Source organism: Podarcis erhardii, assembly GCF_964252035.2.
Source record: "Podarcis erhardii genome assembly, chromosome: 8".
Taxonomy (NCBI): Eukaryota; Metazoa; Chordata; class Lepidosauria; order Squamata; family Lacertidae; genus Podarcis; species Podarcis erhardii.
This window is the reverse complement of record NC_138499.1, coordinates 458,049-482,427: the sequence shown is the minus strand read 5'-3', so window position 1 is coordinate 482,427 and position 24,379 is coordinate 458,049. Positions and strand designations below refer to the sequence as shown.

Below are 24,379 nucleotides of genomic sequence, written 5' to 3'. Positions count from 1 at the left end.
GAGCTGTGAGTGCCACCTTCTTCCAAGGAGTGGGCTCCTCTGCTCCCAGGGCCAGCTCTTGCCTGGCTGCATGGGGCCCTTTTTGCATCAGTAACAGGGCCCCTGTCTGCCTCTAGGCTTTACCAGCTCTTATAAGGGCCACAAATAAGGGGAGGGAATTAGCTAGCTGAGTGGCAGAGTATCTCCCAGGTTCATACCCCCCCCCCCCGTGGCATCTCCAGGTAGGACTAGGGTAAAGTGCCTGCTTCCAAGACCTCTGCCCATCTCTAGGCTTCAGGGCTTGCTGTTATGGCCTGCGGGACTCCCTGCCACCTGCTTGTGGAACACCCAGAAGGACCGTAGCACAGCCTGGACCAGCAGCTCACAAGCAGAGGCCCCAGACCTTGCAGCCTCTTCCGCCACTTTTATTTCTTGCTCCAGGGTGGGGGGGGGGGGCTCCTGAACTTTGAGCTGGGGTGTGACAGGCAGCCACTAACAGATAGGTAGCCGTGTTGGTCTGCCATAGTCAAAACAAAAAATTCCTTCCAGTAGCACCTTAAAGACCAACTAAGTTAGTTCTTGGTATGAGCTTTCGTGTGCATGCACACTTCTTCAGATACCACTTCTTCGTATCTGAAGAAGTGTGCATGCACACGAAAGCTCATACCAAGAACTGACTTAGTTGGTCTTTAAGGTGCTACTGGAAGGAATTTATTTTGTTTAGGCAGCCACTAAGCAGCTGTTTCCCCATCAGGGTGTCTCCTGGCTTTCGGAGGCTGCACCAGTTGAATGCCCGACTGTTGTGCGGCTCTTGAAAGCACTGGGGAGCCCGGGGCTGGGGGTCTGTAACTGCCCTGGGAGGGGGGTCCTGCGCCCTGGGGGATTGGGTCCTTCTTGCCCTAGGTGACTCCCATGGGAGGCTTCCTTTCGTTTTGGGCACCCCTCCACCAAGAAGGGAAGGGGCCACTTTGCAGAGAGCCCCGCTCCCCGGCCTACGTGGCACATTGTGTCTCAGGGGGTGAATCGGGCTTTGGAAAACACAAGTGTCACGCCCCCCCCCCAAATCTCCCCATGTTACCCACGAAGAACAGGGTCAAGCGGACGGTCTCTCCAACCGGCAGAAGCTTCGCGCTGGGGGAGAGGCGAGGCTCCGTTTTGAGCACTGCTGGGGGGGGGGGGCAGAGACCAGAGGCGCCTTCTTGGCTTCGCCCGAGCTCCTCCTGGGTGGGGCGCGGAGTTTCCTCGGGCTTGTGGGGAACGAGGGTGGGGCTCCCAGCTGCCTGCAGTCTCCGCCTGGCGGAAGGCGAGCAGGAGATGTGGGGGCAGCAGTGGGGGGTGTTTGTATGGGGTGCGGGCGAGGCCGGGGCTTCTCTCTTCAGTGGGAGGGCAGGCAAAAGGGGACTCAGGAATTGGACAGCAAGAAGGCCGGGGGGGGGCGGTGGTTGGGGTGCAAATGAAGCCGCGTGGTGTGATCTGAGCGGGGCTCCTCAAGGGCAGAGGAAATGGGGTGCGCGACCCCCAACTTCCTTTTATTTTCCGTGCCCCCCCAGGGCTGCCGTTACTTTCCTCTAACCACATCCTCAGGCGGGCTGAGCAGGGGCTGAAGGTGGGGGGGGGGAGAGGGGGCTCTCGATATTCCCCTAAGTGCGCGCTCTATTTATTCCTTTTGTTTTTCCGTGGAAGGCGACATTGCCCCGCGTTTGTGTGTTCAGAGGCCCCGGATATCCCTCTGCTTGTGGGTCAGGCCAGCCGAGGTCAGAGAGCTGCCCTTGCCTGGCAGAGATGCAGAATTCCTTGCCTGCCCCACCCTGGGGGAGATGGGGGTCCCCATGAGGAGGCCAGCGGGGCTCGCCCGGCGCCCCCGCTGCCAGCAGGCCAGGGACCCTGGGGGCAGGATAGTTGCCTCGGGGTGGGCAGGCGAGGAGGGAGGGCGCGCTGTGCCCCCCTGCTTGGCAGGCCCCGGCTCTGTGCTTGTGAGGCTGGCAGCGGGGCGGGCGGATGGGCTCCGTCCATTGTCCGGGTCTGAATGGGCTCTGTTCTGCTGCCAGCCTGTGCCCTGGTTAATAATTCAGCCGGCCCGGCCGCTCGGCGCTGGGCGGGTGCGGAGGCGAGATAGACACTCGCCGGCTCTGTCGCGCACGCACACGCGCACACGCATGCACACACACACGCGCGCACACAGCCTGCAGGAGCTGCAGTGCTCAGCAGAGCGGGAGGCGGAGCCTGCGCTGCAAAAAACGGCTGCAGGTTGCTAAGGCGAGCCCAACTTATCGCTGCCGGCGCTGCTGCCGGGCTCCGCGTGACGCCTGCCCGGCGCTGAGCCCCGCCAGGCTCGCCCCTGCCCCATGCCGCCCGCCGCCTGCCAGCTGCTCCCGGCCCATGCCCGGCCCGCTCTCCTGGCTGCCTTGGCACGGTAGGCAGACATGCTTCGTGGGCAGGAGAGGGGCAGGACGCACCCGCGCACCCGGAGACGGTGAGTGGTCGGGGGTGGGGGGTCTGCCGGCTTGCCCGCCCGCCCTCCTTCCTTCCTAAGATGCGGCAGGAGAGTGCCAGGCTCAGGGGCCGAGGGATGCCAGGACGGGGCCCCCCTCCCCTGGCCGGCTTCTGCTGCTGCTTCCCCTGTGCCCTGTCTGTGGGTGTCGTGGGGAGCCGGTCTGTGTTCTCTGCTGGCCTGGCCTGGCCTGCAGCAGATGTCCCCCGAGAGCCGAGTGGGGCAGAGGCAGAGCTGGGCGCCCCTCAGACTCCGGGCCCTGCGCTGTGGGCAAAGCAAAGGGGAAGCCATGGGGCGCTTTGCATTCTCCAGGCAGAGCCCCTTGGGCAGGGGGAGGGTGCTGTTGTGGGGCAGGGGCCCCCACCCCCACCCTTCGGTTTCCTCCCAGGCCTCCGGGGGTGCTGGAGTTGGGGGGTGGGGAGAAGACGGTGGAGAAGCCAGGCCCCCAGGGGCGGGAACCGGTTAGGGGAGCTGGGCCTGGGCTCCGGCCTGCTGGGCTGGTTCCTGGCCCTGAGGCCAAGCAGTCCAGCTGGGATCTGGAGCCTCTGCTCACAGCCAGCCTTCCTGCCCTCCTTCAGTCCTTCTCTAGGGCAGCGTGCAGCTTCTTGCGACCCAGAGAAAGGGTGAGTGGGGCTGTGGGGTCCACAGGGGAAAGGCTGGCTAGAAAGGGGCCAGTTTGCTGAGAGAGGCCCTTTGGGCCCAGAGAAGCCCCTGTGCAGGAGAGGTGTGGGGGGCAGGGGGTGGGGCGCCTCTTGATTTCACCTGGGCTTGTGTCCCCCCCCCCCGCCAGCTTCCTATTGGTGCCCAGGAAGCTGTGTCTATGGCAACCACGAAGTGCCAAGTAGCAGGCAGAGCTGGCACTGTCACTTCAGCCCCCAGCCGCCCTGGAGGATGCTAAATCGCCCCCCCCACACACTTCCTGGCAGAAGCAGCCTGACGTCAGGCTCCCCAGTCAAGAGGCAATTGGGGGCGGAGGGGGTGCACCTGAGAGGCAGCTGCATTCTGTAGGGGGGGGGCCTCAGGGGCCTGGAATTGGCTGCTGAGATGAAGGCAGGCAGCAGAGTCTCACAGGGTCCAGAGGGCTTAGCCATGCTTTCCTAGGAATGGGGGGGGGGCTCCAGGTCTCCCTGCCTCCCCCTCTCTCCACCAGGACATTGGGGGAGTCTCTTGGGCACAGAGTCAGGCCACAACTGGCCCCACACTGACGGGCAGCAGCAGTGGACCCATTGGGGGGGGTCTTTCCCTCACCCTGACCTGAAAGAGCTGTCTTTGAGGATGCTCCAGCCCTGAGCCAGGGGCCTCTGCCCATCTCTCTGCCAGGCCCTGCCTGTGCCCCTTCATTGGGCCAAAACGGGACCCGGCTGGCGGCAGCTGTCCTCCAGGGGCTCTGGGACCTGTGTGCCCCCTTCCCCAGAGCAGGGGGTGAGTCAGCAGGGAGGAAGTGTGGCCTGCCGAGGGGAGAGGCAGGTGGGGCTGGGCTCCTAGCTCTGGTGGGGCAGGTGGTGGAGAGCAAAGTGCTCCTGCAGCAGCCAGAGTTTGGGTCCTCCAGGGGCTGTCTAGTCTAACCCCTGGCTGTGTGGCAGGACCATAGAGGCACCCACCCACCCACCCGGGCCAGCCTGTACCATGGAATGGGTGGCTGTGCCAGGGGAAGGATGCATGTGGGAGCGCTCCAAAGGGGGAGGGTGCCTGTCAATGCATGGGTGCCAGTGTCTATGTGCAGAGGGTGTGTGTGCGCATGTGCGTAAGGGGCATGGGGTCTTGGGTGGGGTTGCACCTCAGCTGCTTTGCTTGAGGCCATGAGAGCCTCTTGGGTTGGGAAAGAGAGAGGGCTTCCCGTGCTGGATGAGGCCAGGGGCCCACGGAGCCCACAGACAGGAAGAAGCTCACAAGCAGGAGCAGAAGAGGCCTCCTCTGCTCAGCTGCCCTTCCCAGCAGTGGGATTGGGAGGCAACTGCAACTGCGGATCCAGGGATAGCCCTCCTCTCCATAAATGTGTCCTCTTTTAAGGCATCTGGGTTGGTGGCTAGGGCTGCCTCCTGTGGCAAGGAGTTCCACAGTTTAACCTGATGCTGCTTTCTTTCCTAGGCCACGCCTCTCCCCAGGCTCATCTTCCTTGGAGCTCCATGAGTTCTCGATTTTTTATAGAGAGAGTTGTGGTTTCGGTTTTATCTCTCTTCTGAGATAGGGAGGAAAGACTGGGGAGGAGAAAAGGGTTCCTTTAATGCCTGGAGCCTGACTAATTATCATTTCTCTTCCTGGTAAGGAAGGGCATAAAAAACATCTGCCTTTCTCCCCTCCTCTGCCGGATGTGTGGCTTGGCTGGCTTGCTTAAGGTACCTGGGGATGGTTCAGGAGACAATCTCTGGCCCTGGAGCAACTTTTGCCTCTAGTTAGGAGGGTCATAAAGAACCATTTGAAAAACGGTGGGGGTCCACCTCCCTCCACTGCTTGTTGTGCCGAGGTATTCTGGGTGGGGCCTTTTGCTCCTGGCCCCCATCGTGCCCAGGTGAGCCCCAGGAATTGGGGGTGCAGCAGACCGGGCCTTGGCAGGGCTTCCTCAGCCTTTGGCAGTGCTGTTCAGTGGTTAGTGCCTTGGGTGGCCCAGCTCTGAATCCTCATAGTCCCTGGGGGGGGGGCTGTTTGGGGCAAGTGCTTCTCCTTCAACCTGGTAGAAGTTCTCTCTCCCGCCCCCCACCTCCAGGCACTTCCCCCTAACCTGGAACCCCACCAGGAATGCAGACACCCCCCCCAGCCTCCCCTCGGGTACTGAAGGCCAGCTGCTTGGGAGTGCCTGGGGGTGGGGTGTCTATATCACCCCCCAAAAAGCAGAGCTTTCATAGCTGGTCATAGCACGGGACTGGCCCTCTGGTGTCACATGTCTTCTCAGGCCAGGGGGATTCTGGGTGAGCGCCAGGATTATCCTGGAGGATCATGACCCCCCAAGTGTGGGGCAGGATGGTGCTAGCTGTCCTTCTGGGAGCAAGTGAGCTCCCTCTGAGCAGCCCCACTGGGAGCCAGGACAGGCAGCAGGCGGTTGAGACTGACGGCTTGGCTCCCACTGGGGGTCTTCGGATGGAGGCTTCTGAGGCTGGCCAGGAATTCCCCCTCCCTCCCTCCCTCCCTCCCTCCAGGTTGCCAAGCGACCCCCTTGGGATGAAGACTTTGCTCACCTCCCTGCTGCAGGATGCGGCTTGGCTGGCTTGCTTGAGCTACCTGGCTCCACAGGCAGATCCTCAGAGGCCATTGTCTGGGCTGCAGAGCTGCTCCTCAATGAGGGGGGGAAGGGGGCTCCTGGGCCCTCCCTGCAGGACAAGCTGCTTTGCTCTGGCCACGGGGACCCCCCATCCTGCAGAATGGGGGCCCAGGGTGGGGCCAGGCTGCTCCCTGTCTCTGCATCTCTGACCCTCTCCCCCCCCCCCCCCGCCTTGCAGGAGGTGATGTCTTCTTCCCGCCGGAAGGAGAAGCCGAAGATGGCGGAGGAGAGCTCCAGCGGCAGCAGCGGGGGCTCTCCTAGTCCGGGGGACACCCTGCCCTGGAACCTCCCCAAGCACCAGCGGACCAAGAGGACCAAGGCGTCGTCCGGCAACGGGACGGTCCTGGACCCTGCGGAGAGAGCAGTCATCCGCATTGCAGGTAGAGAGGGCTGAGGCTGGGAGGTCCAGATCAGGGGGTCTTGCTGGATCGGGGCCCTGAGGGTGAGCGGCTCTCCTGAGTTGACCCTGGTGAGGGCACCAGGAGCTTCTGTGAGCCACCATCCCTGGCCTTGGCCCTCCTTGCACCGTGTTGTGGCACCGTTTGTTGCGCACCCAGGGGTCCCTCTGGGGGCGACTTGCCAGGAGTGCTGGGGTGCTTTGGGGTCTCCTGTTGCAGCTGAGTCTGGGCTGGGTGTTGTGTCGGGGGCTTGCGCCACGTCTCCTGAGTAATTGTCCAGCAGAGCTCTCTAGGATGGTCTGCAGGTGGTTGAGATCCACGTTGGTGGAGGGAGCCTGGGGCACCTTGAGACCCCTTGGGAGTTGCTCACGGGGCACTTGGGGGGCAAAGTTGTTTGCCTCCTTAGGGAAACGGATGCCACGTTTGATGCAGCTCCTGGTGAGGTTTCCGTTGCTCCATCCAGACACGGTTTGTGGGGTCCGTTTTCGCCACCCTTGAGAGGGTGCTTGTGAGTCTGTGCCCAGCAAGGTTTCCTCTTGACCGTTGCCCTTCCTGGCTGATGGAAGCTGGCCTGGTTGCCGCTGGGTGTGATGGAGGGTCAAGGGTTGGAGACCCTCTCTTTCTTTTTGTAAATTTTATTTACATTTTTCATTAATACCATTTCCAAAATCACATTCGCTTTCATAAATATATTTCCACCATTAATATCTTTCTTTGAACAAAAACATTCAATGTCTTCCCTTCCCTGGCTGTTATAATTTCCCCACCATTCCTGCATATTCTCATATATCGATTTATATCGCTAGGGTTGGTGAGCCTTTCTGTGTTGAGGGGGGCGGGGTGCCTGCTGCCCTGAAGGAGGTGGCAGGGTGGCCCCTCCTCGGAGGAAACCCACCCTGCGCCCGATGGTCTTAGCAACTCCCACCCTGTTGCAAATACCCCCTTTGGGGGCAGAGCAGTTGAGATGGTCGTGGGGCACAAACACAGATATTTGTGGAGGAAACAGACCTCCTTGACTCATTTTGATTTGGGTTGAGATCAGGGTTGGAACTGAATCAGCCTTGGTTGCCTTGATGGGTGACCTTGTATCGAGAGAAGGACGGAGGGAGGCCACATTGCATTGCGTTTCTCCTGTTGATTTTGAGATGCTTTTATTGTCGATTGTACATTGCCTTGAGATATATATGTGGAAGTTTAATAAATAAAAACAGATAGGTGGGGGAAGGATGGTTCTGCTCTCTGAACCTGTGACTGCTAGGTTTGCTCAGGAGGTTTTGGCAAGGAACCCGGAGATTTTCCAAAAGTGCCTCTTAACCTGCTGCCCCTTTCCTCCTCCTTCACAGCTTCTGCTACAACTGAGTTGGGACATTTCTGATGAGCCGTTATTTTTTGCATTCACTGTGTCATCAACAGTTGCAGTTGCAGCGTTTAACTGTCCTCCCCACCACGGTCTGCTTATTTTGTGGAATTATCATCCTCTGTCCCAGGGGGAGCTGCCTTCTGCCAGGGGGGAAGGTGTGCTGGGGGCCAGGAAGCCTGCAGGCCAGTTATGGTCAGAAATGGGGGGGGGGTATGGGGCCTCCCTGATTGCCTTGCTGCTCTGACCTCCCTGGCAAGGGCAGCGGGGGTGGCTACAGCCCCCTGCAAGGGGGAAAGACCTTCCTCCTCACAGTCCCTACTCCCCAGCTCAGGGTGCTGCTGCAGCTGCAGAGAGCAAGGGGGGGCAGTGGGGGGGGACTTGAAGCCCCGAATCTCCTTTTCTTTCAAGACGCCTCCATTCTTCTGAAGTTAGGAGAAAACACTCACTGTATAAATAAGCTTTTTGTATACCAAAAATTTTGGTGCTTCAGAAAATTACCACCTAACAACCACCCTAGTAAATGCAAGTGGGGGGGGGGGCGGAACAGGTGGGGGTAGGTGATATTCCTTCCTCTGGTTTCCTCCTGGGCCTGAAATGCAGGAAGCTCTTCTGCCAGGCTGGGGATGAAATCTCATTAGCAGAGCATTATTAGGGACCTCGGCTGGGCTCTCACAGGCAATCAAACATCCCAGAGGCCATCAGCTGAGCCTTGCCTCCTAGGAAACCTTTGCTCAGAGCAAACCTATTGAGATTAGTCATGTTTGTTCATTTCAGTGGGCCTACTCTGAGTAAAGCCTATTTGGCGACAGCCCCTTCTCACTTGAGGCCCTTGTTAGTGTCATGGAAGGAGCCCAGCGCCAAGCGACAGAGCCTGGAGATGACAGAGGGGGCCCAACTCAGTTTGCAGGCCACACACCACCCCCAGTAAGCCTGGCCCCTTATCTTTCTCTGCTAGGAAGTCCAGTCGAAAAAGCTGGAAGCAGGACAGGCCACGTGAACTGATCTTGCTAAACACACACACACACACCCCAAGCAGGTGTTTTACTGTCATGTACTTTCAGACTAGACTCCTGTCATCTGCTCTCCATGGGGCAGCCCTTGAACGCCTCTGGAAACTGCAAAAAGGTCCAAATGCTGCAGCCACACATTTGCTGGACAACAGCTGATCCTACCTGAAGATCCTGTTTGTTCTTTGTTGATTCCCTGCTTATTTTGGGGCTCAACTGAAGGTGCTGGTTCTTCCCTTTAGCGAACTGGCACCTCATGGGCAGCCTAAGGACCGCTTTTTCCTCTCTGCCCCTTCCCATGCGCTGTGGTCCACATCAGAGGTCCTGTCCCTTGAGGGGCGGTGGGTGAATGAGTGCAAGGGGGCAGCAGGGCCTCTTCAGTGGAGGCCCCTCCATAGGGGAAGAAGAAGCCCACCTGGCCTGCCCTCTGCTCTTATGCTGCCTTCGGGAGAGAAGGGGGGCACATGGGGCAGGCAAAGGGATCTGGAATTATTTGCCTTTTGCTGCTGTTGGAGAATAAGTCCTGGAGCCATTGGAGGGGACCCCAAGGGTCATCTAGTCCAACCCCCTGCAATGCAGGGATCACAGGTCTGCTGTTTTTTATTGTTTGCTGGAGCTTTACAAGACAAACAAACAACATTGTGGTGTTTTATCATTTTGTAACTGGATGGTCAGACCCCTTGGACTGGGCGGACAGTTGTTGCATGCAAACAAATAAAACCTGCATGGCTGAAGGCCAGACGAGTTCTGCCCAAGCCGGTGGCCTCCAGAGGTTTGTTTATTATGTGACAGAAAGGGGTGCGTCTCCCTCAGGCAGGAGATTCCACAGTCTGGGATTCTGATGCACCTGGACTAGTGCTTCTCCAAGGGTGTGGCAAGAGAGGAGGGCGAGTGTGGCAGGAAGATTCAAGAACAACCAATAGTATATTTGGGAACAATTCATGTTCTTATGTGCATTGTTTTATATTTCCTGGATGTCTCTTAGTCATATTATAAAGCAGTTGTGTTCTGTGTTATAAATCGAGCAGTGCCAGGAGTTGTTTGGTTTTGTTTTCCAATGTATTGCTTATCAGTAAAAAAGAAAAATCAGTGTGGCATGAGTAAATTTTCATTCTGATAGTGTGGCCCATTCTGAGCAGGGGAGCCAGAGTGCCAGGGCGGCCCCTCCACCAAACTCGGCCACAGACCAGCCTGCCAACTTTGTCAGAGTTCAGCTTCACAGCCAAGAGCAGGGAAGTTCCCTTCTGCACCTTAACTGGTTTCTGTCCTCCTCACCTGGCTCCAGGTATGTTTCTGGGCCACAATAAGCTTTTACACAAAGCTTAGCTACGATTCTGTAAACATGAAAGCTGTCCAACCAGTCTTTGCCACCTACGTGAGGGGAGCCAGCCACAAAGCCCGGGCTTATCCAGCAGAGCCACGCACACGTTCCAAACCAGCGCAGAGCCTGTGCGCTGGGGCTTCGCTTTTCATGTGCCGCACTTGTTTTTCCTCCCAAAGATCCAGGCCGGGGCAACACAGAGGCTGGTCTGGGCCAGATCTTGGGAATCCCCAAGTGATTCAGGTCACAAGGAGTGACCTGAAGCAAGGGGCGTAAATGTTCAGGAACAAACAGAACCTAAACCCAAGTTAATTAAAACAAAACAAAACCCCGAAACAACAAAAATGCATTCTGGTTTAGGCTTCAGGCGATTTCAGAGATGGAAAAACAAGCATTATAAGTAGAACAAGCTAGGATGTTATGCACAGGGGATCCCCAAACCCCTTTTTTCCTGAGAGAAAGAGACCTCGCTTCACGCAGAAAGATTCCTTGTGCCGTTGTCATGAGTGGCTCAGGAGTGCAGAGAAAATGTGGCTGGAGGTATATTTCTTTTTTTTTTAAGGGCACAAAGTCATCAGCAGGTGGCAGACTTGGGGAGGCACCTGGTCTGGGTTGGCACCTCTCAGGAAATACCTGGGGAGGGCTGTGGATGGATGTGGAATCCATGTTGCTGTGCCTGCAGGGAAGACAGCTGTGGTGGATGGCAAAACTGCTTCTCGCAGCTGGCCTAATAGGCATTCAGTGCTTTGTGATTTTGTGGTGCTCACCTGGGGCTGGTCCTTGCTGGAGTTTGCTGTGTGTTTGCAGCTGCATGTGTCCTGGTTTAATTTGCATCCTTCACATGATGTTACTGCCAGACAACACCAGGCTTAATGCTTTCCCCTTGGAAATTTGGATTTACCTGATACGGCAGGAATAGGGACCCTTTGGCCCTCCAGATGTTGCTGAACTGCAGCTCCCATCAACAAGACCAGGAGGGGGTCCAGTGGTCCAGAAGGCAGTTTCTGCATGTACTAAAGAGGGACGTGATGGGCAGATGGGGCTCATCCACCTGGGAAGGGAGCCCACCTAGGAGAAGGAAAACTTCTGGTCCTAAACCCCCACTGCCTTGCGGGATCTCTTTGGGAGAAGAAAAGGCTTAGGAGTAAACCAAAGGGGAGCCCCTAAGGCGCTTGGATGGTGGCTGGTACGCCTCCTTTGGGCAATTCCTGCAGCCAAGTTGGTGCCAAAGTCTCACTCTGCTTTCCTTTGCAATGCTGAGGGGGGGCGTCTTGTTGTCTGGGCAGCCCAGGACCTCCAGACACACAGCCCAGACTTGCACCCCAGGGAAGTCACTTCAGTGCTGCTGCTAACACAGTGGTTGGACTTCACCCCTGGAAGCGGACTCCATTGTCTCTCAAGACAGATGGAGGCCAGCAACTCCCATCAGTAGCCCTGGCTATTGGCCATACCTGCTCTAGCTGGGTACCACCTGGCGGGCCCACGGTTCTCCATGCTTCCATGTGGGGAAGATGCAGCAAGTCAGGGGGAAATTGGGCTCCAGACCTCTCTGCTTGGGGTCGCCAGCGATTTGTTTCAGTGTTTCTGGGTGGGTGGTTCTGCTGCTCCCCTTTCCATGCTTCCCCACGACTTTTCCAGCTGTGCTCTTGACTATTTCCAGTGTGCTCCGGAAGGAAGGAATATTCTTTTTTGTTTGATCCCTCAGATTAAAACCAGAAAACTGCAGAAGCAAACCGCATTGAAAATCTATACACCCGATATACTAGGCAGTGTTCTGAAAAGTGTTTGCTGAAAATTTATAATTGCTTTCATTCTCTCCCACCCCCAGTTTGCTAGTAAGAGCACTTCAGGAGCTCAGCCATTTATATATAATCACATTGTGTGTGTGTACATATCTTTTTGGATCACTCAGACTTGCACAAATCTTGCACAAGTAAGTTACACTAGGCTGGCTCCGTGCTTTTGCAGACTTATTGGGTGGGAAATTTTATTTTAAAAAGCAAGGCTCATGCTTCGCTATCTGTGTGCAAGCACAACCCATCAGATGCCAGGGACAGATCCAAAAGGGAACAGGAAGGAGGAAGTTGCTCCTCATATATAAATTCAAATATGTGCAGGTGTGGATTGCTCTGCATCTAATTTGAATGGGGTGTGGGGGGTGGAATAGCAGCTGAATGATGCTCCAATGTGGACAAGACCTTGGTGCTTTGCAGAGCATCCTGGCCATTTCCTTTTGATTGGCACCTTCCTGCTAAGCAGCTGGCTGGCACCTGCTCTCTCTAGTTATTATAGTCAGCTTAAAAAAAATAAAATCTGTTTTGCTTTTTGGTTTCATGAATCTACCAGGAGGCTTCCAGTTTAACAATTTCACAAGAAGAACAAAAGCAATATTAAAAGAAGCCAAAGATAGAAAGAACCAAACGATTTGCAGATGGAAAACAATGAAACTCAGAAGCAAATGCAAAACTGAAAAACTAAAAGTTGCAAGCCCTTTCCCCCAAACCTGAAACTCCTTCCAGCTGGCCTCACAGGGGCAGTCCAAGGATTGGTGGTCAGTCGGGTGGGTTGGAGGTCTTGGGTTTTGGCCTTGAGAGCCTTTTGGCCATTTCTGTGATGTGCTGTGAGGGGATTTCGTTTTGGTTGGAGGGCCTTGGCCTTCATTCTTCCTGGCCGTTGGCAAAGCCAGTTGCTGGTTTTACACAGTGAGGCGTTCCCAAAGCAAAGGAAGGACCGAGTTCTGATTAATAAGAATACACACAGAGGCTTGAACCAGCAAGACTCTGGGAAGGGTGCCTATAATAATCTCTCTCTCCACCCTCCAGGTCATTTTATTCACAAGAACCTTTTACAGAGTGTTCTTAAGAACCAGATTTCTTTTGAGCATTTCAACAAACCCCACTAAACTACAAAAGCTAATTAAGCATGCAGTTCTGGGGTAAATAAAGAACAGAACTACAAAGGAGTGCTGTCTGGCAACCCTGGAAGGTGATAAACAAGCAATAAACATGATAAGAAGGGTGGCCAGGAGGACAGTGATCATTATCACCTTCAGGTGAGATCTCTTTCCTGGCCCTAAGATTAACATCCTAAGATTAACATATCAGAAAAGCTACATCAAAGAAACTGCCCACTGTCTCTGATGACCCAGGATGCCTGCCTGGGTGCTGGGTGCCTGACTTGTCAAGCAAGAGAAATGGGCAGTAGAGGAAATATGGCATAAATGTAGAAGCTGATGGGATTTAATCAGAAATTATTGTCAATACATTAAACCCAGTCAACACAATGCATTCATCGTGGACACAGTGGCTTGATGTATATTTTATAATTCCTCATGGTAATCCCATCTGATCACTACAACACAGCAACCCCTGAGGCTTGTTGGTGTGAGAATGAGAGACCCTGCAGACCCCCGACCCCCCCCCCTTGTGCTGTCCAGGTTCATGGCCCCCCGCAGCTCCTCTCCTGTTGGCAGAGGGAGGGGCACACCCAGCCACCACCTGCCCTAGCCAGCAGGGCGTGGGGCAGGTCTTGTTTGCTTGCTCTGTTTGACGCTGAGGCCTCTGCTGCTGCTCTGCTTGGCTCTCTGCCTGCGAGGGGTGGGGTGTGTGTGTCATCCTGCTCCATTCAGCACCTCTGGGTCACTCTCCTTTTTTTAAAAAAATTAACAAATTAATTTTTATTGAGGTTTTTATCTCTACAAAATAACAGAAAGGAAAAAAGGTTTACACCTATGTGTATTGTAAGGTTACCAGACATCCCCGTTTCCCGGGGACAGTCCCTGGATTTACAAATCAGTCCCCATACAAAATCCATTGAAGTTGAAAAGTGTCCATGGATTCATTGAAAAAAAATCTGGTAGCCTATTGGCCCCGTTCTATTTTTATCAGTTGCTGGTAGGTTACCCAATTTGTATGCATATTCTTCTATTTCACTGATATTGTCTCCACTGGGGATATCCACCAGGGTATCTTAGGCTCTAATAACCTGTGATACCTGTCCCAGACCTTATATAATGAGTTTCAAACTATATGATTTAAAAAATCCTTCTGCACTGCCACTTTGTTGTAAATGAAGTCGGCACGCTCTGGGTCACTCTCCTTGGGTCTGCCTTGGGTCCTGCCTGTGTTCCAGCAGCTCAAGGTCTCCCCTCCCCCACCTTGAGAGTCACCTGCACTCCCTTTGGCCTCAGGTAAGGATGGGGGAGAGAAATCCAAGGAAACATGAACTGACTCCTTTCCCCAATCTATCCCTGGCCCAGCCTAATTCCCACTTTTCCAAACAAGGCAAGGACTAGACTGGACCCCCTGCGCCCTTTGAAATGCTCCTGATTTCACAGGACAGTTTCTCAGCCAAGTAACTGCATATACAGTCGTACCTTGGTTCTCAAACGCCTTGGTACTTGGACGTTTTGGCTCCCGAACACCGAAAACCCAGAAGTAAGTGTTCTGATTTTCAGACGTTTTTCAGAAGCCGAACGTCCGACTCAGCTTCCTATTGTGTGCAGGAAGCTCTTGCAGCCAATCGGAAGCTGTGCCTTGGTTTTCGAATGGTTTTGGGAGTCGAACGGACTCCTGGAATGGCTTAAGTTCGAGAACCAAGGTACAACTGTACAGGGATAAAGTGTGCATAACCTTGTGTGCAGAAAGGTGCTTATTAGGGAAAACTGCATTGTATATTGGGAGAGACATTTGCATGAACATGCTGGTGGACTTTCATGGAGACGTTAAAAAATAATAATTTGCAAACTGGCCTGGAGAACTGAAGAGCAGAAGGGCAGAAACTGAGAGAACCTGAAAGGGACAATTTCACTCACCAGTTTCTCTCTGTCCTTAGTGGGGTAACTGTTTCTCTCCTGTGCCGGGTGGGACCATGGGGGCCTGGGCCCCTCTTGCCTAGTCTCCTGCTGGGAGGGGCTGGGTGTGTGTGTGGGGGGGGCAGCAATGCCCCTTGCCTTGGTCCTGCCCTGCAGTGAGAGCAGCCTCCAGCAGAGGGCCCTGCAATACAGGTCCCTTTGCCCCCAAGCTCCTCCTTGTCCATTGGCAGCAATGGAGCCCCCGGAGGAGCCAAGCAGAGACTCAGGAGCCGCCTGGGCAGAGAGCGGGGGCCACGGTCTCCCCCCTCTCTTCCTCCCTTAGGCCAGCGCTCCCGGCTGGGTGCTTCCCCTGATCTCCAGCTTCTCTGCACCTCCCTCAGCCCCACAGGAGGGAGGGCAAGGCCTGGCATTGGACCCACGGACAGACCATTTATTTACATTCATACCTTGGGTTACAGACTCTTCTGGTTGCGCATTTTCAGGTTACGGACACGCCAAAACCCGGAAGTACCAGAACGGGTTACTTCCGGGTTTCGGAGCTCGCGCATGTGCAGAAGCACTAAATTGCACTTTGCACATGCACAGAAGCGCCGAATTGAAACCTGCTCGTGTGCAGATGCGGCGCTACGGGTTGTGGACGCTGTGGGTTGCGAACATGCCTCCCGCACGGATCACGTTCGCAAGCCAAGCGTCCACTGTATTTACTTCTTGCATTTCTGTCTACGATTCCGTGATCCCATCTTCTCCAAGGTTCTCAAGATAATGTGCATAGTTCTCCCCTCCGTATTTTTATCCTTGCAACAACCCTGTGAGGTAGGTTAGGCTGAGAAGCAGCTCCTGGCCCCAGGTCACCCCATGAGCTCCATGGCTGAGTAGGGAGTTGAACCACAGAGCCATAGAATGGCAGTTGGGAGGGACTCCAAGGGTCATCTAGTCCAACCCCGCCCACAATGCAGGAGTCTCAGCTAAAGGATCCATGACAGATGGCCACCCAACCACCACTACTACTACTACTACTACTAATATTTATTACCCCCCCCCCCATCCTCCAAGGCAGGAGAGTCCACCACCTGCTGGCCAGGCTCACTTGCTCAGGCCAGGACAGACCGTGTACAACACTAAGAACTTAATTTGCACAGCATAATAATAAAGAATAATACACAACATAATAATAGAATAATCATGATAACAGTCCCCCCACATTTAAAATACCACCATAGACCAGGCATGTCCAAAGTCTATTTTAGGGGCCTAATCCAGCCCGCCGGCTCCTGTGGCAGTTTATTTCCTGGGGTAAAATCCTAAAAAACTCCCAACAACTTGAATCCTAAGAGAAGCTCAACAGCATTGGATGGCCCTTCGGTCGGCCCCCACGGCCCTTCGCTTCATCAAACCTGGCCCTCTTTGAAAAAGGTTTGGACACCACTGCACAAAGACTGTTTAATGGCTGAGGGGTAAAGAGGAATGTTTTTGCCTGGCGCCTGAAGACATGTGATGATGGCACCAGGTGAGCCTCCCTGGGGAGAGCCAACCACAGATGGGGAGCCACCACAGAAAAGGCCTGGTCTCATGTTGCTACCCTCTGGACCTCTCAGGCAGGGGGCACCTAGAGAAGGGCCTCAAAGGACATGTGCAGGGTCAGTTTCTATGGGGAGTTACAGCCCTGTGGTGTGCTCTGACTTGCGCTGGCTGGTTGAGGGCTGGGGCCTGGCCTTGTGGGGGGTGGGGGGCACCCTTGGCCTCTCCCTTCCATCTCCCTGGTTCTTCTCTCTGGTGGGCAGAATCTCATTGGCTTCCCCTGAAGTCTTTTCCTTCTGCTCTGAGAGAGACCAGGGGCTGCAGTTCTTTTCACTGAGGCTGAGCTCTGAATCCCATAGAGACACCCCTTTCCCCTGCAGCTTCTCTCTGGCTGCCCCTGCCCCTGCCCTCCAGGCGCTAGCCACAGGCTTGAGGGCATTTGGTTTCCTCTGCCTGCCTTTGTGCCCCTTCTGGCGCTTTGCCCAGGTGCCACTTCTGAATGCTGAAGGAATTGGGCCTGGGTGGCATGCCAGGGATGCCTGAGGGAGCAGAGAGCCCTGAGAAGGACGGGGCCTGGAGCGCCCGCCAGTCCTGCCCTCTCTGGGCCCTCCCTCTGTGTCCTTGGCTTCACCTGTCTCAGGTTCCCGGCTTTGGCTGCCTTGATGCCAGCGCATGGAGGCTGTGGAGCCTCTCCTGGCCTGCAGGTGAGATGGTCTTCTCTGGAGGAGTTTTCTGGCATGTGCACTCATCACATGGGAGCCTTTCCTGGTGTGGGCATTTGCTCGTGGGGAAAGAGGTCTGGCTACCTGCCAGGGGGAGTGGAAGGGGAGCGACTCTTTATTTATATAAAAAAAATTTCCATCCCACTGTATCATTTCTATCACAGTGGTTTACAATAATATAAAGCCACACAGTAAAATAAGAAAAAACTTAGAAACAAGTTCAAAGCAAAAGAATTAAAAACAAACATCAGTAGACGATTGTGGAAGGGATGTATTAACTGCCTGCTTGGGCCTGATGGAAGGGTAAAGTTTTCAGCAGGCTTTTAAATGTTGGCACAGAAGGTGCCCGCTGAATCTCCATTGGCAGGGAGTTCCACAGGACCGGGTCGATGAGGCAGATGTTGTAAAACAAGCTTCCTTCAGTGACTGAGCTGGATCAGAAGGGTTCAGGCGATTCTTGAGGTGCCCTGGACCCAAGTTCTTCAGGGCGTTGTAAATTATTAGGACTTTGAACCTGGCTCTGTGAGAAACTCCCATTGGCGATCTTTTTGGGGATGTTGCCAGAGATCATCTGCTTTGCCTTCAGAAGGTCCTGGGTTCAGTTTCCGGCATCCATTGAACTGCTGCCAGAAAGGAGGGCAGCATTGCTCAGTGGTCTCAGACGGAGTGGGGCAAGGCAGACAAGGGAGGTGGGCAGTGGCCAAGCAAGGCTCCCTTTGCTTCCCAGCACCCGTTGTCCTTGGAGAGGGTCTTCTCCCCGCCTGCCGTGCCCCCTGCACAATGCCTGGCAGGGCTCCTCATTCTCCAGCTATTTCAGTGGCGCTTTGGATCAGGTGGCAAAGGCAGGTGCGTCTCCGAAGGGCACAGTGGGTGACGGGGAGAAGCCCCCCTCCCCCTGGTTCAGGGCCCAGCAGTACTAAACAACCCTCATATTTTATGTACAGTGAAACCTCGGATCCCGAGTGCCTCCGTTTCGGAATGTTTCAGCTCCCGAAGGCCAAAAACCCTGAAGTAAATGTTCCGTTTTTCAGAAGCCGAACATCCGACTTGGCTTCTGCTGGGTGCAGGAAGCTCCTGCAGCAAATCGGAACCCGCGCCTCTGTTATTGAACATTTTGGAAGCTGAAGGGGCTTCTGTAACGGATTATGTTCGACAGCCGGGGTTTGACTGTAAGGGAACTCCCCATTTGTGTGTGTTCAAGTCACTGCTTTGAAAGCAACTTTGTTCCTGTCTATCTTTCACTAGTGATGGGTGGACACCCCATGAGGGCACAAAAATGTGTATATTTTCCTCATCTTTGGCTTGGAATCAATTTGATTCCCTCCCCCTCTTTCTTTCTTTTTCCTTTCTCCTTCTGTGTTGGAACTCCTATTTGGGGACTTCCCTGGCTTTTTTCTGGCCCACGTAGGACCAGTCTGGATAGTTAGGCTTGGTGAATACTTGACGTTTTCATCCCCAAAAAAGTTTTTGATTTGAGTTTCCACTGAAATGAGGCTGCATTTTAATGTTTTTATGTTGTATTTTAATCTTGTTTTTTAAGCTGTATTTTTATATTTGGTGTTAGCTGCCCTGAGCCCAGTCTTGGCTGGGGAGGGTGGGGTATAAATAATAATAATAATAATAATAATAATAATAATAATAATAATAATTATAATAATTATTATCATCATCATCTTATCCAAGGTATCTTCTGACTTTTAATTTGCAGTTCTGGCAGGCCATGGGGAGCTTGGGAGATGCGTTCTATTCTGCAGGGGACATGCTGTGACACCCCCCCCCCCAGTTTTGAGAAATACCTGAGTCCCAGGGGAGCCTCTGAGACCACCCTGGGTCAGCTCAAGGGAGGAAGCTGGGGGTGACTCTCTCTCTGCTCTTGGCGAATGAGAGCTTCTCAGCAATGGAGCAGAAACCCTAGGAAAGCGGTGGGCTCTCCTTCCTTGGAGGTTTCAGGGCAGAGGTTGGGTGGCCATCTGACAGGGATTATTCAGTTGGAAGAAGAAGAAGAGTTTGGATTTGATATCCCGCCTTTCACTCCCCTTAAGGAGTCTCAAAGTGGCTCATATTCTCCTTTCCCTTCCTCCCCCACAACAAACACTCTGTGAGGTGAGTGGGGCTGAGAGACTTCAGAGAAGGGTGACTAGCGCAAGGTCACCCAGCAGCTGCATGTGGAGGAGCGGAGATGCGAACCCGGTTCCCCAGATTACAAGACTACCGCTCTCAACCACTACACCACACTGGCTCTCAAATGACTAGATTGACTAGGACTAGATCTGGATCCCTTCCAACTCTGCCATTCTGTGGTCCTCCTGCTTTGCTACCTTTTTTTTAATATAAATTTTTATTAGTTTTTAAACGTACCATTTTCAACAATAATTAAACATACTTTTACATCTTATTCATTTTTTTTTTTTACTTCCATGAGTCCTGTCTGAAAATTTTCCAGTCTAATCTCTTAGTATGCATTTCTTATTTTCCCTATTACCGTATTTTGTGCCCTATAGGATGCACTGGCCCATAGGACGCACCTAGGTTTTATTTTGGGGGGGAAATAAAGGGGAAAAAATTATTTCCCTCCCCCCCAGGTGCGGGGCTGGGGCGGGGGAAGCCCGAGCTTCCCCCGACCTCAGCCCCCAGAACGGGACCCAGAGCCATGCCGAAGCTGCGTGCAGCTTTGGCATCGCTCTAGGAGCTTGCGGGACTGGGGGAGGGGGAAGCCCTCCACCAGCCTCCAAACCAGGTCGGGAGACAGCGGGATGGCGCGCTGCGCCTCTCCCGCTGCCCCCTGAGTTTGCGGGGCTGGCGACGGGGAGGAGCAGGCTTCTTCCCCCCCACCAGCCTTCTAACCAAGTCGGGGGACAGCGGGATGGCGGCGTTCCACCTCCCCGCTGTCCCCCGAGCTCGTGGGGCTGGCGGTGGGGCTCTCCAGGCTTCAGCGAAAGCCTGCATTCGCCCCATAGGACGCACACACATTTCCCCTTCATTTTTGGAGGGGAAAAAGTGCGTCCTATAGGGCGAAAAATACGGTACATTTCAAACACATAACCAATATCTCTATCTTTTTCTACTTTGTAACACCTCGTATATTTCTCCTTACAAAACTTCTCGTAGTCCTACTGGCATAATTTGTTGATTACAGTTGCTCTTCAAATAATTCATATACTTCTTCCAATCTTGTGTAAATCTCTGGTCCTGCAGGTTTCGAATCCTTCCCGTCATTTTGTCCAATTCTGCATAGCCCATTAATTTCGTCTGCCATTCTTCTTTCGTCGGAATTTCTTCTTCAATTTCTTCTCCTTCAAACCTCCTGCTTTGCTTCCCTCCAGCCTGAGGGGGGATTCCGGAGGACTCAGAAGCCTCACTTGTCTTTATTTTGGGTAGCTGCAATCCCAGGGCAGTGGCGGCTTAACCCTTCGCCCTGCACACAGGTGTGGCCTCCCTCTTGGCTGGGCTTGTTTAGTGGGTTTCTCTCTCTGAAAAGCTTATTTGGTGTGCAGAGGTTTGGCAAATAGCACCCACCTGGGGAGATGACATCACCTTCCCTGGACAGACACTTTGCCCTCCCTCCCTCCCCCCCCCCCACGCAGGTCACTCACCTGCCTTAAGCAATCTTGGGCAGAGGCTGGGGGTCAGCCTGGAAGGCTGCTCCTGCACTCTGGGCAGAGGCTGATTACCAGTAAGAGAGCCAGTTTCCTCCCTCCAGCCATCCCTGGGGTGTGTGTGTGAAGGAGGAGCCCTGAAAGGCCCAGCCCTGTTTTCAGGGAAATGAAGGGACTTTTGCTCGCCCAGGTGCAACCCCTGGCTGTATTGTGAAATGCTGCCATGTCTGCCAGGAGACCTGTCGCCAGGAAGAGGTGTGCCCCAAAGAGGCAAAAGGCACCAGGTGTTTAAGGGTCAAATCGAGCAAGCCCCTGTCAGGGACACTTGAACTCTGGTTCTTGCATTGCTGGGGGTTGGGCTAGATGACCCCTGGCGTTCCTTCCAACTCAATAATTCTGTGATTCCAAGAGGAGCTGGAAGGGCTGTGGGATTCCCCTCCTGGGAGAGGAATCTGCTTGACCCCTAGATCACTGCCAGCAAAGCCCTCTTGTCTGGCAAGTTTGCGCTCCTCCCCTCCTCCTGCCCAAGGTTCGGAGGCGATCCCTGCTCTGGAATGCAGGTGGGGGTCATTATTCATACCTAGGAGCCCTTTGATCGCTGGCCTGTGGAGTCCAGAGTTTCCTGCCAGGCCCAGCCAGCGTGGAAGTGGACCCAAGTCCCTGCTCTCCTCCTCTTCCCAGCAGGGATCCAGGCTAGCCTGGCAAAGCAGAGTTTGTGACCTTGTGGCTGAAATGTTTGCCCCTGGCTCTAGGAATCTGGGGGGGGGGGATGTCAGGAGGCCCCTCAGCTCCCAGAGGGCAGCTGCTCTTCCCATGGAGGGAGGTATCCTGGCAACCAAAGAGAGCTCCCTTTTCTTTTCTTCTCATCCCAAGCTGGGGGCATGAAAACTAGAGGGCAGCGATCCAGGCACAATTAAGCACTTTTGAGCCTCTTTCCTTGGGGGAGGGGTGTGTGTGTGTGTGTGTGTGTGTGTGTGTGTGTGTGTAATTCTGCCACATGCAGCTTCTCCCTACCGAGGTCCAGGGAAATGTCGTGGTCCAATTCTGCCCTTAGGGTGCACTTCCTGCAAACCTAAGAGTCAACACACGAGCGGTTTGACAGTGGAACAGTCTCTCCTGGGAGACTGTGGACTCTCTTTTGCCTTAGTCGTGACTAGGTTTTTCTGTGAGCTAAGTTGTCGTTCTCGTGATGGTTGGATGTGTGGGATGCAGCTCAGCTCCCACGGGGTTAACCCAAACCCACAAGGGACACTGGGAAGATCTGGGAAGCGATGATGCTTGGGAAAGGAATCTGGCAGGCGGCCTGGCTTACTAGCATGAGTCATCTGGGCAGAGGCCTCTGGGGTGCTGCGTGTGTGTGTGTGTGTGTGTGTGTGTGTGTGTGTGTGTCCCTTTGCTGGTTAGGAGGGACCACTGATGGTGACCCCCAACACTCTGAGCCTAGCTTGTAAGAAAGAGGGTGCGCCCTGAATTACCTCTAGGGCGGGTGTGGGGGACTCCCTGGTCCTGAATGGGGTAACTGTGCCCCTGAAGGACCAGGTGCGCAGACTGGGAATCATTTTGGACTCACAGCTGTCCATGGAGGCACAGGTCAATTCTGTGTCCAGCGCAGCTGTCTACCAGCTCCACCTGGTACACAGGATGAGACCCTCCTTGCCCACGGACTGTCTCTCCAGAGTGGTGCATGCTCTGGTTATCTCCCGCTTGGACTACTGCAATGCGCTCTACGTGGGGCTACCTTTGAAGGTGACCCGGAAACTACAACTAATCCAGAATGCGGCAGCTAGACTGGTGATTGGGAGTGGCCGCCGGGATCACATAACACCGGTCCTGAGAGATCTGCATTGGCTCCCAGTACGTTTCCGAGCACAATTCAAAGTGTTGGTGCTGACCTTGAAAGCCCTAAACGGCCTCAAAGGCCCAGTATACCTGAAGGAGTGTCTCCACCCCCATCGTACAGCCTAGACACTGAGGTCCAGCGCCGAGGGCCTTCTGGTGGTTCCCTCCCTGCAAGAAGCCAAGTTACAGGGAACCAGGCAGAGGGCCTTCTTGGTGGTGGCACCCGCCCTGCGGAACGCCCTCCTACCAGATGAGAAAAATAACTACCAGACTTTTAGAAGACATCTGAAGGCAGCCCTGTTTAGGGAAGCTTTTAATGTTGGATGTATTACGGTATTTTAATATTTTGTTGGAAGCCGCCCAGAGTGGCTGGGGAAGCCCAGCCAGATGGGCAGCGGCATATAAATAATAACTACTACTACTTCTTCTTCTTCTTCTTCTTCTTCTTCTTCTTCTTCTTCTTCTTCTTCTTCCCGCCATCCTGCATTAAGGCGCTGGCACCCCAGGCCAGTTCTTGTGCGTAAAAAGGATCATGTGAACATTACAAGCGCCTGCAGGATCAGGCCAATGGCCAACTAGCTCAGCCTCCTGTTCTCACAGTGGCCGTCCAGAGACCTGTGGAAAACCTTCCTGTGGTTTCCAGTATCTGGTATCCAGAAACATTGTTGCCCCCAGCTGTGGGGGCAGAGCAGAGCCCTCCCCGGCCCCCTCTGCCATGAATTTGTATACCTCCCTCTAGGCTGGTGGCCTCCTGTGGGAGGGAGTTCCACAGTTCAGCTCTGCCTGAATGCAGAAGTCCTTCCTCTGATCTCTTCTGAATCTTCTGTCTTGGGAATGGGGGAGTGGGGAGGGGCTGGATGGCCTTTGGGTTCCCTCCAGCCCAGAGGTGCTTCTTTCAGTTCTTGCTGGGGCTGCTTCCAAAGGGCCGGCCAGGTTGCCTTTGCTTCTTCGCAGCCGGAGCAGGTGAGCCGAGCAGTTGGCGGCTGGCAAGGAGCTTTTATGGGGTCTTCCCTGAGCAACCCATTTACTGGCTGCCTTCAGGCCACCAGCAGCTGGCCAGACCAGGGGCAGAGGCTCCCTCTTGGCCCCTCCAGATGCCCTCTGTGGCGCTGCATTGGGTAACCCAGGCGGGGCACCCCCGGCTGATTTCTGGCACGCCTGCTCCCGTCAAAGGCCAGTGATCAGCCTGGCATGGCCACAGCCTGCCCAGAGTCCACCTGACACCACTCCCTTCTGCCCCAGGGCTGAGTCATGGGAGCTCCTGGCACACCGCCAGGGGGCCAATGCCAGAAGTCTGAGCATGACTTCTGGGCTGGAGCAGGGGGTTCAGGCTGGCTCTCAACACCGGCAGGAGCCAGCCCGACCTTTGACCTTTCTTCTCTCCCCATCATACTGAAGACCTTGGCAAACTGGGTGCAGAGGAGGACCCCCAAACCCAAGCCCAGGTGGGGAGCGGGATGAGTGGGTGGGCAGCCCTGCCTATGCCAGCTGGTCCTCCAATTCCTGCCTGAATTAATGCCCTGGGTGGCTCCCTCCCCAGCTGAATTGTGCCCCCTGCTTTGCCCCAACCCCCCTGGCCACCCTTTCTGGTGCCACCATGCTCTGTCCTGCAGGCTTAGGAACACGAGGCGATTGTCATTCCCTAAGAGGGCACATTGACTTCATAGCACATACTTGGGCCAGGCTGGGGCACTCTGAGTTCTGCAGCACAAATAATCCCGCTGGGGTTCTCACTCTCTCCCCCCCCCAATCTGTGGACTCTTCCCAGGACTTTTGGTGCAGCCATGGGGCTATTTTGTTGCCGCTGACGTCAGTGGTGGGGCACATGTGCCACTTGCGGGAAGACGAGGGATAATTGGCCATTGCGGAGTTGGGGGGGGGGGTTGGAGAGAGAAAGAACTCCTCTGCTGGAAAAATCCCTGGAACCTGTTGGAGTCAGAGCGGGTGCTTTATAAATACCTGTTGGCCTCATAGCTTGCAGGGGGTGGGGCAGGCGGGTTGGCGCAATAAAACGACACATGGCCCCGTCTCTCTTCCTCTGTCTATCCTGCTAGGCTTTGTGGGAGGGGGAGCCCGCCT

The 24,379-nt window shown here is 54.7% G+C and overlaps 1 protein-coding gene across 5 annotated transcripts in view; it reads left to right on the top strand.

Annotated features, from left to right (window-relative positions):
* The window catches only part of PLEC (plectin), a gene marked incomplete at its 3' end in the record, with an annotated part of 117,825 nt that overhangs the window by 5,463 nt on the left and 87,983 nt on the right, over positions 1-24,379 (top strand). For all 5 annotated transcript variants that reach the window (XM_081875006.1, XM_081875019.1, XM_081875020.1 and 2 more), the window contains one exon: positions 5,905-6,106. In XM_081875006.1, coding sequence (XP_081731132.1) covers positions 5,905-6,106 — 202 coding nt within the window. The remainder of the gene's footprint in view (positions 1-5,904; positions 6,107-24,379) is intronic.